This window comes from Centropristis striata, chromosome 14 (assembly GCF_030273125.1).
Source record: "Centropristis striata isolate RG_2023a ecotype Rhode Island chromosome 14, C.striata_1.0, whole genome shotgun sequence".
In the NCBI taxonomy this organism is placed as follows: domain Eukaryota; kingdom Metazoa; phylum Chordata; class Actinopteri; order Perciformes; family Serranidae; genus Centropristis; species Centropristis striata.
Window position 1 is genome coordinate 16275250 of NC_081530.1, and position 15143 is coordinate 16290392.

At 39.2% G+C, this 15143-nt stretch overlaps 1 protein-coding gene across 2 annotated transcripts in view; it reads left to right on the forward strand.

Annotated features, from left to right (window-relative positions):
• The window catches only part of pvrl2l (PVR cell adhesion molecule related 2 like), a 369773-nt gene that overhangs the window by 132765 nt on the left and 221865 nt on the right, over positions 1 to 15143 (forward strand). For both annotated transcript variants that reach the window (XM_059350685.1, XM_059350684.1), the window contains exon 2: positions 13346 to 13458. In XM_059350685.1, coding sequence (XP_059206668.1) covers positions 13346 to 13458 — 113 coding nt within the window. The remainder of the gene's footprint in view (positions 1 to 13345; positions 13459 to 15143) is intronic.

Here is a 15143-nt window from a genome sequence, read left to right on the forward strand (position 1 = left end):
AGTATCATGAACCCTGTCAGCCTCTTCGTGCTGAGAAGGTGTCGGTGTGATTCTGTGCTCCGTCTGCCTTCAAAAGGACAATAAAAAGTTGATTAAAGACGACGATGTACAGTAGAAGTAATTTAGTGTCAATTACTGCTGAGTCAGCTCTTATTGTCCTCGTTACTAATTGTACATCCGTCTCTCTTTTTCTCTCTCACACACACAATCTTCGCTCACCGCTATCATTTCAGGTGAGTGAGTGAGAGCGAATGACTCCGCAAAATGTCCATTTTTCTTTAGAAATGAATAACAGTCGACTTCCTGTGAGATAGTCCGCTGTGAATTTTGGAAATAATGCAGAAGGATTTTGAAAAAGTCTCCTAAGCCCACAGGTCATATCATTTTCTCGTACCACAGAGGATTATGCAGCCCAATTCAATTCCAGGAAAAAAATAACAAAGAGAACCCAACATGAAATCACCATAACTGGAGTTAATGGGTTGTCAGCCAACAACATGGTACCAGTGAAAAGCCACCCACAGTGTAAACACGCCAATTATCTGAGCTGTCAGCTGCCCATTAATATTGTACTGAAACTTGACTTTTTTTCATTTTAATTACATTTTTTGTGCCCTTTGTAGCTCTGTCTATCACACCCCATACCTTTCTAAAGTTTTTCTCTCTGGAACTTGCTGCTTTTCTTTCGCTAATGCATGTCCAATTTATTACATTAACATGCATGTGAAGAGTGATGCAGAATCCTCACAGAGCGAACTTTTGCAGAACAATTTTGCAATTTAAAGCTCTCTATAAACTACATTGAGTTTTTCAGTGCTAATTTCCAAAATGTCAGCTGTTTTAGCATCTTTGTGGTAGCTAATCAACACATAACATTTCTGTAAGTTTTCCCATCAAAATAAGATAACAAAAGGAACTTAAACACAGTCATGGAAAAAGTGATTTGAGCACCCTTTTTCTTCAATTTCTTGTTCATTTTAATGCCTGGTACAACTAAAGGTACATTTGTTTGGACAAATATAATGATAACGACAAAAATAGCTGATAAGAGTTTAATTTAAGAGCTGATATCTAGACATTTACATGGTTATCTTGATGATAATAACAAAAATCATTATCAAGATTGAAATCAGAGCGATTTTTCAGTTTAATTCTCTCCATAAACCACCTTGAGTTTTCAATTTTCAGCTTTTTTTGCGTCTTTGTGGTAGCTAATCAACACATAACATCTCTGGAGGTTTTCCCTTCAAAATAAGATAACAAAGGGAACTTAAATATATCCAAACCATTATAATAATAATTATAATCAATAAAATAGGTAGCTTAACAGATTTAATCTCATTTGGTTTTAGCTGGTAAAATAAAGGTTAAATCATGTAAAATTAGCTTAAATGTTCACGTCAGAAAACATGGAAATTGATGGATAAATATCCAAACTGTAAGACACAGAATCCTCACAGAGCAACATTTTAGAGAACGATTTTGCAATTTAATGCTCTCTATAAACCACCTTAAGTTTTTCAGTGCTAATTTCCAAAATGTAGGCTGCATCTTTGTGGTAGCTAATCAACACATAACATCTCCGGAGGTTTTCCCTTCAAAATAAGATGTCCAAAGGAACTTAAATATATCCAAACCATTATAATAATACAAGCCACTCAGTAAAATAGGTTACTCTTCTTTTAGCTGCTTAAATAAAGGTTAAATCCTGTAAAATTAGCTTAAATTTTCACACCAGAAAACATGTAAATTGATGGATTAATATCAAAATTGTGAAAGATACATAATCCTCACAGAGCAACGTTTTAGAGAACAATTTTGCGATTTAATGTTCTCTATAAACCATCTTGAATTTCCAATTTCAGCTGTTTTAGCATCTTTGTGGTAATAAATCTTGTGACACCAAAGCCGTCCTTGTGACAACTAATCTCTTCTTTCCTTTCCTTCCTCCACATTGTTGATCAGTGTCCCGTTACTGAAAAGTCAAACACAAAATGCCATGATTATGAGCTGTCAAATGCCAATTAGCAGTAATTCTGCTCCCCAGTGTGTGGTGGATGGGACTCACAACCGATACCTTTCTGAAAATTGATGTCAAAAGTTTTACTCTCTGGAACTTAGTGAAAGATTTCTTCCTTCCTTCTCTCCTCTTACTGTAAAGCTGCTTTTCTTTCACTCATTCATATCCAATTAATTTACATGTTGTGTTTTGTCCCACCTCAGGAAGCAAAACACACTTTAGGGAGCTCTAAAAATGTTTCTCATGACTTGATGAGACGACTCGAAGCATGATGTGAGTCAAATGTGGTATTTTTAAAGTCAGAAGTCCCTCTTTAGTTCTTCAGCATCTTACCACGTGAAGAAAGTCAAAATATCACTTTTGTGTTCGTGAATACATTTCAGAGCGCGGCATTATCTCTCGGGACATGCCTGGTGCTCTGATTTATCATTTCGCTGTTAAATTTCTGAAATGTCTTTCCACTCGTAAAAGGCATAGCAGGGGTAGCGGAGAGCAGGCAGTTTGAAATCACATCAGGGAGCTAATCACACAGATCATTTATCAACAAAGCTGCAGTTACACATTTGCAGAGATTGCCGACGATGCTTCTAGCTGTGACAAACTTTTCCAATTTGCCATTCAGATTTTCTCCAAACGACGCCGTGCACTTTCATCACATATGCTTTAAGAGCTATATCTAATCAGGCAGAGACCACAGGCTTTCTGCCAATTACAGTTAACTCAAGGTCGCTGATGTGCAGCAAGACAATAATTCCTCCAGTAATGTGAAAACTTTTATTTTTGTCTCCACTAAATGCAAAAAATCCACATTGTATTATATTATATTGTCCTTTTCCACCACATGCCGGACTGATTTCTATTTAATAAGTCTTATGTAGCTGAAGATTTTATTCATATGCACTCAAACTATCTAATATCTTTAATGATTAGACATTATTTTGCTTTCATTTGATGCTGACAGTCATTTTATATCAGGATAAGCCATTTCTTATTCACAGTGTGGCAGTGGCAGCTCTGATCTTAAATTACAGCTTATTACAGTTTATTTAAGTAACATTTGTTGGATGAAGCCGCGGTGCTTCTCCGCCTCGGCTCAGGAGTGATCTACTATCCTTCAGCTACAGCACCATTAGCAAGCTGTTGTTGCTATAAGGCATAACAACATTATCAATCCTTGATGGCATTTTGTCATTATGCTAAACACTATCTGTGTATGTTTAACCTCTTTTTTTTGATGCATGGACAGTTTCCATTCTGCACTATTTGTTATGTATTTTTTTTGTCTTTTATTGCACTTGACCTGTAACTTTGGTTATGAATGGCGCCTGAACTTTAAGGAAATATAAAACAACAAGATGGAGCTGCAAGTGCAACCAAAACACTTTCTATCCTGCTCAGTAAACGGCTTATCAACACAGATTTCCAGAAGTTTTCTTTAAGAAATTATTATTTTTTACTTTTCAACTTAATTTTAAATTCAGCAATATGATGTGTATTTTTCAGGGTTTTTTTTAAAAAAAGGTTAAATCGTGTAAAATTAGCTTTAATTTTCAAAGCTGAAAACATGGAAATTGATGGATAAATATAAAGACATACAGAATCTTCACTGAGCGAAATTTAAGAGAACAATTTTGCAATTTAATGCTCTCTATAAACCACCATAGGTTTTTCAGTGCTCATTTCCAAAATGTCAGCTGTTTTAGCATCTTTGTGGTCGCTAATCAACACATAACATCTCCGGAGGTTTTCACTTCAAAATAAGATAACAAAAGGAACTTAAATATATCCAAACCATTATAATAATACAAGCCACTCACTAAAATAGGTTGCGATGTTACATTTTATTAGAAAGGTTTTGTAATTTGATGCTCTCTATAAACCACCTCGAGTTTTCAAATTTCAGCTGTTTCAGCATCTTTGTGGTAACACATCCTGTGAAACCGGAGCCGTCCTTGTGAGAACTAATCTCTTCTTTCCTCTCCTTCCTCCACATTGTTGATCAGTGTCCTGTTACTGAAAAGTCAAACACAAAATGCCATGATCATGAGCTGTCAAATGCCAATTAGCAGTAATTCCTCTCCCCAGTGTGTGGTGGATGAGCCAGTCACTCACAGCTGAACCCTCCCCTGCCTCTCCTCTTCTCTTCCACGTCACAGCTGAAGAATTATATCTGTTTTTTCTGGTGTGAATGTCACCAGCGTCAGGTTTTAATGGGGTTTTGACCTGTTTAACGGCAGCACTGTGTGTGAAATCTATCAACGTCCACAGTGTTCGATCAGTTCAGTCATGTCTCCGAGTATTAAAGGTAAAGAACGATAAATAATGTGATGAATGGATAAGCCAAAGTGCTACATACAGAGAAGTGAAGCGGCTATAATCAATATTTTTATATCAACAAAGGATAAACTGACTTCTTCTGTGAAGGTGCTGCTCATAGTGATGAACTCAGGTTACTCAAATTATAACCTGAGTCTCTCTGAATCTCTTTTTCTCCCCAGCTTTTGACTCAGTAATTTGGTTTTACAGCCTGTAGCTTCACTGATTTGATTCGCTTTCTCTTCGACTTCTACAGCAGAATTTTTTTCCACAAAAAAGCTCTAAAAATGACTTTACCCTGTCAGATAGACACAGTTAACAACTAGCTGAGCAGCTACAGAGACACATATCTTCTGAATTGATGGAAAGAGAAAAAGACTGAACTTAAAGGAAAATTAATATCACACTTATATTCATCAGGTGGCAACAAACAAACTCCAAATAAACGCTACTAATTCTTCTATATATTGGAAACTTCAACTTAAAATTCAACAATATGTCAAAGTTGTTTTGACAGCAAGTATCTGCTGAACAAGTGTTCCTGTCATGGAAACCACATTTTGTTGGGTGATTTATTCTCCCAGAAATAGTCGCTATAAACAATAGTCTTGTCATTTTAAGGCAATTTATTGCCATTGATATAATAAAGAGCATACTAAAGCAAGTACATGCAACGTCCTTTCAAAGAGTTTTACAATTTAACTTGTTTTGTGTGTGAAACAGGAACAGCATGACCATAAAAGTGCCTTACTATTATTCATTTTTGTTCGTTCAGCTTAGATGCTGTAAAAAATAGAATACTTGGGCACTAGGACCGAGCCTTAATATAGTCGCGGAAACCTGCTATTTTTATGACATCATGTTATTGACAACAAACGTGTACATGTACACAAAAGATAAGATGAGATATACCTTTATTAATACCACAACAGGGAAATTTCCAGTGTTCCAGCAGCAAAAAGTGTACACTAAAAATAGAAAGAAACATCATTAAAATAACAATAAATAGAAACAAGCAATATTAAACATATAGAAGTATTAACAATTAGAAGAAGAAGAAGAATTTAGACTCAACAGTTGGAAGTTGCACAATTACACAGATAATAATATTGTATAGCATTGAACGTAGTGATATTTTGTCTACATTATAGTGCATTCATTGTCAGTTTTGGTGTGTGTGTGGTCAACTGGGAGCAGAAAAGGGGCGTAATGTCTTACGATGCATGACAAAAACTTTTTCCTGGGCTTGATAAGTTGATATTTTATTCATCATTTAACATACGACTCCAAGGTTTTTACATTACATTACATGTCATTTAGCTGAAGCTTTTGTCCAAAGCGACTTACAATAAGTGCATTCAACCTGATGGTACTAGACTTAGACCACAGGAATCAAGTAAGTACATAACTTTAAGAGCCAACTGTCATTGCTATAGGAGTGCTATATGTTAAAGAAGAAAAGAAGAAGAGAAAAAAGGAAGCGCATTTGTTTTTTTTTGTTTTTTTGGGGTTTTTTTAATGTTTGAATCCGGCTCTTCTGTGTGGAGTTTGCATGTTCTCTAAATGGACTCTGAATTGCCCGTAGGAGTGAATGAGAGCGTGAATGGTGTCAGGAGGCCTGTCCAGGGTGTCCTGAGTTTCATAAGTGGTTAAAGATAATGAATGAATGAATGAATGTGATGGTCTGATGATAAAGTTGTTCTGCGTACTAAAAGTGTTTCTTAGTTTTGACCTCTTACAGAATAACGTATTGCATGTTTAAGCTCTAAGGCTCCTACTCGTCCGTACTCTCGGGATGATAACTGCTGATAAGCTGCTATTCGACAGTCTGATAATCACCCAATCTGTCCTCCCATCCGCTCGTCTCCTCTTAATGCCACTTCACGAGACAATGCATTTGTCCTCACATTTAGATTTTTCTCACACAATTAACAATGCCACGAGCTACAGAGTGCCAAGTAAGTGTGATTAAAAATTTCCCTCCATGAATCTTTCAGACCTCCTCTCTCCCTTGTTAGCAGCTCTGTTATATCAGTGGCCTTAAGCTTAATTTATTCTTGATCGTTCTCTCTGCACTCGACAGCTGTCTCTCGACAAAAGCTGCTATGTCTCACCTCAACCTGTGTTTATAGCTGAGTGACACAAGCTAGAGGACAAGGAATTGAATAAGTGGAGCGATCACTCAGTTAACCCGTGTTCCTGCAGGTTATGCCAAGACAGATGTTTCACTCCTGCATGAAATTTAACATGTATATGGATGAGACATCTAAGAACAGACTTGTCTTATTTCAGGAGTGTGAACATTTCCTTTGCAGCTCAATTTTATAATCGGTGATTTGACATTACATTCACATTTATTTTAGGTATTACTTTAATTTCTGCCTATTATCTGGGCGTTAGTCTAATTTGTTCACAATTATTATGGTGTCTGAAATAATTAGAGTTGATAGTAAAAAGAGGAAGAACTAAATTTAGCTTCATCATGCATCACTGTTGTTTTGAAATAAGTCTCTGTGCAGCAGCGATAGTTTAACAAATGCATTAAGGCAATTTAATGCCATCGATATAATGATAATATAATAAAATAGCACAATTAAGGAAGTACATGCAACATCCTTTCAAGAGTATTACAATGTAACTTTTTTGTGTGGGAAACAGGAGCAGCATGACCATAAAAGTGTCTCACTATGATTTTTTTCCTGTTCGTTCAGCTTAGATGCTGTAAAACAAAAGTTTTTAAAATACCTTAATGTAGTCGGGAAAACCTGCTATTTTTATAAAATCATGTAAATGACAACAAACCTTTTCTAGTCCCACAACGGGGACATTTCCAGTGTTCCAACAGCAAAAAGTGTACAGCAGAAATAGAAAGAAACATCAAGAAATAGCAACAAGCAATATGAACAAGAATATAAAATTAGGAACAGCATATACAGAATCAAACAGTTGAAAATTGCACCATTACACAGAGAAAGATATTGATATTGCACAGTGATAATATACCTGATTGAAGTATTGAAGCGTTGATATTTTGTAATCAACTACTGACTTGATAGTAAAAACAGGAAGAACTAAAATGAGCTTCATCATGCATTGCTTCAGCATGTTGGCTACATGGTGGTGTAGTGGTTAGCACTCTTGCCTCACAGCAAGAGGGCTGTTGGTTCAACTCCAGTCTGGAGTTTGCATGTTCTCCCCTTGTCAGCGTGGGTTCTCTCTGAGTTCTCCAGCCTTCTCCCACAGTCCAAAAACATGCACTTAGGTTTAATTGGTGACTCTAAATTGCCCGTAGGTGTGTATGTGTCGGCCCCTGCAATAGTCTGGAGACCTGTGCAGGGTGTACCCCGCCTCTGGCCCAATGTCAGCTGTGATCGGATAATAATGAATTGTGAATGAATGCAGTGCTCTTGTGTTGGAACAGCAGTGCATTCCTTTGCATTTCCATGCAGCACCTTTAGTTTCACAAATGCATGAATTATTTAGCTGTTCGCGTCTGACATCTGTTGGCAGATAAACCCAGATAAAAGCTGACATAACTGACATTATGACAGGCTGACAAAAAAACTCCAAAATAAAACAGCCGTGGTTCACTGCCCTCTATAAGTGTGTGATTTGGATGTTAATGTGCATGAGTGTGTGCCCCATCAGCATATTCCTCACGCTTACGCTGCGTGACTGTCTACATAGGGAGGCTCCACATAAACAGGCAAATGCCACAAGCCTCTAAATGTCAATTAACTGTGATTCATCTCTCTGGTGCATTGGGAGGGAAGCAGAGTGTGGCCATTCATTTAACCGCCTCTCCTCTTTGACTTCCCATTTACGTTGAGCTGATGCTCCGCTGTGACTTCTGCTGAGTGCAACAGTAGGATAAGCTGCAAATTGTGGGATCATCGGGGTTGCCAGCGAATAATGGAAAGGACGGGAAAAAATAAGGATCATAATGGTGCACTGACACCAATCTCAGTGATAGTAGGACGAGCGAGTGTCTGAAACTCTCCGAGGAAACGATACAAAGCAAAGCCACAGTCAACAATAGCTATGATTTCACAGGGCAGAAAGTTTAATAATCATCTGCAACTATCGAGAAAGTGCGCGCTTCAATAAAGCTAGAGGAAAATACAAAACAAAAGAGGCAGAACAAAAATATATTTATTTTCATTGAACTTTGGTTATACTTCCAGTTTTCTGTCTCTTTTAGTTACTTCAAGGGTATTTGGCTGATCTGAGCTATACTCAGTAGCTCTTTCAAGCCTTCTCCCATTCATTTCTCTAAAGGTCTGTTCAGAAGACACTTCTGAGCTGTCTGCAATACTGAAAACTTTGAACAGTGTCCTTCTCTGTCACAAGGAAAGTAGGAACAATTCATAAATGATAACAATTTATGAAAGTGTATGAAGGCTAAGAAAATTATGATGGAACTGTTCCATGCTCTCTTATGTCTCTTTCTCGCAGCAATTTTGGGGTTGATACCTTTTGCTACACAGATCTGGTGCTAAATATGACATATTTTGTGCACTTGAGAATTGATAAAAATGGTCAAAAATCCTTCTAAAATACCAGATTAGGGCGTCACGACCTTATACACCATATGAAAAGCCATACTGCAACTGGCATAACAAACTTTTGATATTTTACAGATTTCTGCAAGAATTGCATCTTTTGACAGTTGGATGACGGGCGAAAAAGTTACCTAAACAGATTTAAACAGAATGTGATCATTTGCCAAAGCTTTTTGACATATCTTGTGCCATATCCTTATCCTTATACCCTATTTTTATTCACATTTTACAGCGTCCTAACTTTTGTGGAATCAGGGTTGTTGCAAAGCCTTACATCCCCTGAATGCCCTCGGTCTCTAGTTTGTGGTGGTAAAGTTTCATGATGTTACTCTTATGACATCACCACCCATGAATACAATCTTTGAGTCGACAACAGTCTCAGCTTTCCAGTCATACCCATTTTTTGCAATTGAAAAACTGTTTAGGGACCCTGCTATGCAGATATATCCAATACATTAGGCAAAAATAAGAGAAAAACTGCGTTATTCAGCTCTCTGGCACCAACTGCATGGGATTATCTTAGCATAAAGCTGACGTGTGTAAGGGAGAGACTCGTGAGAGATCCATTTTCATTCTTGAGGTCAGAGGTCAAGAGGCTAGTTGGCCAATGCATCATGACGGGTTAATATAAAAAAAAAAACTGTTTTTCTCATACTGTTTGTCTGAATCCTCCTCTATTCACCTTCTGTCTTAAACCACAAACCTTTTATTTCCTGACTCTTTGCGTCATCGTGTTTATCTCTGTAATCTTTACAAAAATTGGAAAGCCCCAACCAAAGTTCCCCTTTGAAATACCGCACAAGTGTAAAGTTTGGGGTTTTCAGTGATTATCCTGTAGTATTTTAGCTGCTAACTTGAACTTTCTTTGGCTAAAATGTTGCTCTGCTCAGCTAAAGTTAAGTCTATATTCCAGATTGTGTTCTCAAGACACTTTCTATGTTTATATAAAGTTTAAAACAAATTTATGTGGGTAGAATGTTTAAAAGTATTAGCTCAGATGCTTGACCCTAAAAAGCACTCAGCAAAAACGCCTGCGAAGGGCAACTTTTTTGGCCATGTAGGTCTGCATTCTAAGAGTACGAAAAGAAACTATCTTCTTCCTCGTCCTCTCGCTCATCTCGTCTCTCTGAGCCAGTCAGCTCAGCCTCAGTGGGGCTTTTTGGATCCAGGCTCTGAGGAAATGAATCATTTCTGATGCGATCTCATGCTCTCTCTGCACCCTTCCTTCTTTTTCACTCTTTCAGTGTTTTACTTTTTTTCTCCTCACATCTCTTTATGGCCATATCTCACATCTCTACTTTGTGGCTCCCTTTCATTCTTCTCCACACTCTGGTTTTTAGTCATCCCTCTTCATTTCCTCTTCCAGTCTCCCCCTGCAGCTCCATCGCCTCAGTCTTTCTCTGCTTTAGTCATTCCTTTAGTCACTTCACTTTCTCTGACTTTCTTACTTTTATTCTGCTGCATTTATGCTTCCCCGTAGATTCTTCTTCATGTTCCTCTCCTTTCTCAGGATCCTTTCAACTCTTTCTGACTTTCTTTCTCAGCATTGAGCTCTTTTAGCCTTGCCTCACCTCCTTTTCTTTCTCTCTCTTCCTCTCTCTTTCTGTTCCTGTCTTTATTTTCCGCTGCAGAGATTTCATTGACCACTATGAATAAACCAAAGCTTTATGTGATTCATGGCTTTGGTGAGACCGTCTGGCGTGTGCATTTTTTTTTGCATTTTAGCTCCTTTATGAATATTGGGAGTTGTGTGTTGATGTGTTTAATTGGGGGAATTGAATCTGTGTGTTTGTGCACGAGACAAGAAATAAGAGCGTAGAAGAATGTGATGGAAAGGGAAGCAAATAACGGAGCTAGAGATTAACTTTTGCTCCGTTGCTGCTGTTGATTGTTGATTCAGGCCGTGGAAACATTTGTCTGACAACTTCCTAACGTGTTGTGTGCGTGTGTGTGCATGTCAGTGTTTGTGTATGTTAGTGATTCTGTCTCACAGTGGCAAAGGGAAACTGGTTTGACAGCCCATCGTCTCCCTCAGGGCAGGGACTGTGGTTCAATGCCTCATAAGAACTCACTTTACAACAAGATTCTCCGATTTATGCACACACACACACACACACACACACACACCCCTAAATTATACGCCTTTACACACATTCCAGCACACATGGGCGGGCACGTGGGTACATGCATGTTGTAAATCCAAAACAACTCCCTGCAGCACACACACACACACACACACACACACACACACACACTTTCAAAAACATTCTTTGTTAATGTGAGTGTTTTACAGCTGATTCGCGGGCTAAACCCCAGCCTGCCCATTCACCTCAATGCTGTGGCATGTAACATATTGTCCTAATCAATCCCTCCACACACTAAGAGGCTTTTTCACTGGAGCCACCCGGGGCTAGCTAGTGGTTAGCGAGTGCTTATCCCCTTTTCTTGTGCAGGGAGCGAGAGGCCGGCTCCCCGCTAGAATTTTATCTTTACAGGCGCAGAGGCTGGCTGAGAGGGCAGAGGGGAGGCGGTGGAGAAAAGACCTTGGTGGGATTTGATCCCGGGTCGGCAGGGGGTTCGTGGCAGGGGTCTGAATCGCTGCACGAGTGCCAAGCCGAGAGAGCAGTTAAAGGAGCAGAGAGAATGGAAGGGAGGACAGAAAAGCAGAAGTGTCATTATATGTGGGAGTTACGAAAGTGAGCATCGAGAGGTTTGATGATGAGGCTCATTGTGACAAAATGACTCGATTCTTTTGCACAAACAATCACAGGCTCCTTAAGAAGGTCACTTGATTGTATATGCAGGCTGCCAAACACACTGAGCTGTTGAAGTTGGACTAGATTGCATTAACGAAGGATTACAAGTCCTCCGTTTTGCTTTCTGATCCTTCCTCTTTTTGTTTTTTCTTACTTATTCTCTTTCACTCATTTTGTCCATCTCATAATGACAGGGATTACAAGTTCATTAAAGTTCATTAGTTTTAAACGTATTAAAGGAAATGTCATTTGTTGGCTTTACATATACTGTATATACTTTTTTAGAACAAGGCAAAACTGCTGTGATGTGTCAAACTGGTTGAGAGTTGTATTTTGACAACTAATCCAAATAAAAAGACCTATTGCTCGGAGACAGGGACAATCAAGTCCGCTGCTGAAGTGCTTTTAATGAAGCAAAGACGACGCTTACATGAGTTTAAAGTATCTAGGCGTGCTTTTGTAATCTTCTTGTTTAGCAGAATGTGTCCTGCTCAGAGTTTCCTGCTGCTCTCACATGCAAACTAGTCGAATTTTCCCGTTGAAAGCCTCAAATGCATTTTCTGCTACATCAGTTTTATTTGTCAAATCCATATGCGATTCAGTGGAAGCCTCCTGAGTGTATTTGAACGCGGAGACCTGACAGGATCAGCAGCAACACTGATTTGTTTGGGGGGGAAAATAGGGCATTGCAGCTTTACAGTGATGGTTTTTATACAAAAAGCGAAAGTATAGGTTCAAAGGAAATCTTGCAACACATGATTTGCGCCTCAGCAGCAGACGACTACACAAGGTAGAGTCTGTTGATCACAGAATAAGAGATGAATGTTAAGAAAAGTCATTTCACTCTTCCATTTGAACCTTGGTATTGTGAAACAGCCTGCAGGTCTGAAGGTATACCGAGACAGTGCTCGGCTCTAACCGTCCTCCTTTCATCTCCGCTGAACAGACGGGGCAGCTCTCCTGACTTGTTTCAGGTGAACCTGTGCTGGCCTCGCTGACCGGCCCTGACATCGGACACTGTGTTTAATGCTCATGCAGGCAAAGAGTTACAGGTGCATTCGCTACATTAAAGAAGCCGCACTCGAGTTCCTCGCGGCTCGCCCCCTAGCGATGCCGCCTGGTAGACGAGCATTATTGTAATGAGCGGGGCCCGGCTGAAGGAAGCTGGCTAAGACTCTGCCCGAGGCTTGTTATCAAAGGCTCATGATTCAAATGCTTTTTTGTGTCTCTTGAAAGAACTCGTTTCAGTTTTCTTTTTCAGTTTCTTTCTTAATTTCTCCTCATTCTCCTTTTCTTTTGGTTTCCCTCACGCCTCTGTAACCTTGTTTTAAATTGTCTAAAACACAGTAAGCGGCAAATGTGATTGACAAAAACAAAACGAGTGGGAGGGAAGAACATCAATCACAGCAATTTAATTTAAATAACACCAGATTCATAATGAAATACTAATACTCAATTGTCACCACAGTGGCTCTCTCTCTCTCTCTCTCTCTCTCTCTCTCTCTCTCTCTCTCTCTCTCTCTCTCTCGCCCGCGCTCTCTCTCCCTCACCTCTCTTCACTCAATCTCCTCCCTCTGAGTTTCTGTTTGTTCTACTTCCAATACAAACAAACATGTTAAATTATTCAAACAATATTGGTTTTGTGGATGATGTGTAATCTCCCTCTTCGTCTCCTTTTCGCCTGCCTCCAGGTACCGGGGCTCAGAAAGTGCGAGTCGAGGAGGAGGTGGAGGCGTATCCCACAGAGTCTGTTGATCTCCGCTGCCAATTTATCGAAGGAGGAGGCAAAACCAAACTCACACAGGTAGGAGGAAGAAACACAACATTGTGTTTTCTAGTCATTTTGGAAGCACTGATGTTCAGTATGTCAGCATAGGATTCACAAGGTGGTTCAACAAATGAACGAGAAGAGGTCAAAAGCTAACGAGAAACTTATGATATTTAACATTCTGACAAAACAAGCAGGCAAAGAAATTAATTTTGTTGTAACACAAACATGACATCAAGAGTAAAGTCTCCCCTATGTCCACTAACACAAAGATGTTTAACTTGTGGATGTGGATTTAACAATGGTAGAAAAGGGAAGTGATGCACTGCAGTTTAACTGTAGTCGTACACATTTACTGAGCAACAACAGCTGGGCTTCTTCCAAGCAGAGAGTCCTGCCATCATGGTGAAGTTGCCAGTTTCACAAACTTTTGCATTTCTAAAGAAAACCCAAAAGGCTGTTGGAGGTACTTGTGGCTTTCTTGTGAGCTAGCAAGATTCAACATGTCAATATTCAAGAGCTGCTGGAATGGTCATCATAGCAAGTAAGCTAAATACACCCTGGATCACAGTGTACTTGAAGAGATGAAATTGGAACTTCTCATCTAACTCCCAACAACACAGAAAAAATCAAATTGTTAGAGTAACACTTTAGAAATGCTGTTGCTCTGTTATTCTGTCACTTGACTGTTCAATCCGTTGATAGCATCCATCCATTTTCCTCCGCTTATTCGGGGCCGGGTCGCGTGGGCAGCAGGTTAAGCAGGGCATTCCAGGCATCCCTCTCCCCAGCCACAACGTCCAGCTCCTCCTGGGGGACCCTGAGGCGTTCCCAGGCCAGGCGATGAAAATGCCACCGAGAAGGATGCTATATTATCATGTTATCAGCTAATGCTAGTGCTAAGTGGGCAGCTGACTTCTTTGAGTGCTGAACAAGACATTTTTAGGGGACCAGAATGTTCCAGTTAACTCTCATGAGGTCAAAACACTCACACAGTGCCCCGTGGTAGCGACCTATCAATCATAAGGTAGCCTCGCCCTAAAGCATACCCTGTTTATCTTCTATATTACTTTAAAAAAGGAGCATAATTTACAAAATGAAAATCACTCTGTATTGACTTTCGAGACTATGAGCTCATTATGAGAATTTTTACTGAGGTAATAAATCCAGTGAAAAGTACGGCCTTTTTCTCGTAGACTACAATTGGACTCCTTTTTTTCAAGTCAGTGTCGAGTGTCGAGTCACCCCCTGCTGACCATTAGAAAGAATGCAGGTTTAAGGCATTTTGGCATTGGCTTCACTTTCAGTCCTGCAGGGTGCATTACATCATGTTTTGCATTGTGGCAACAATATGCAATAGAAACCCTCTTAAAAATGCAGAAGTTTCTGAGCAGTATTAGATCTTTTGGTAGCACTTAATTTGAAGGGTTATGCAGGGACTAAGACTAACATGACACTGTCATTAAAATGAAGGAGGCTTTGTGTATGCTTATGAATATTGTCATTAAGTGTCATTCAGTCAGTTATGTCACATTTAATGCAAGGTTGATATTGTTTGAGACATCTTTGGCAAGAACACAGGATTACTTTCTCAAACAGAGAAAAAAAAGTGTTTATTTTAACATTTGTGATGTATGTTCAAACAGGAAGTAAGGAAGTAGTTAAACAGATCATGATACTGATTTATAAATACTTTAGTCAACAACTTAAGTGTATTATTG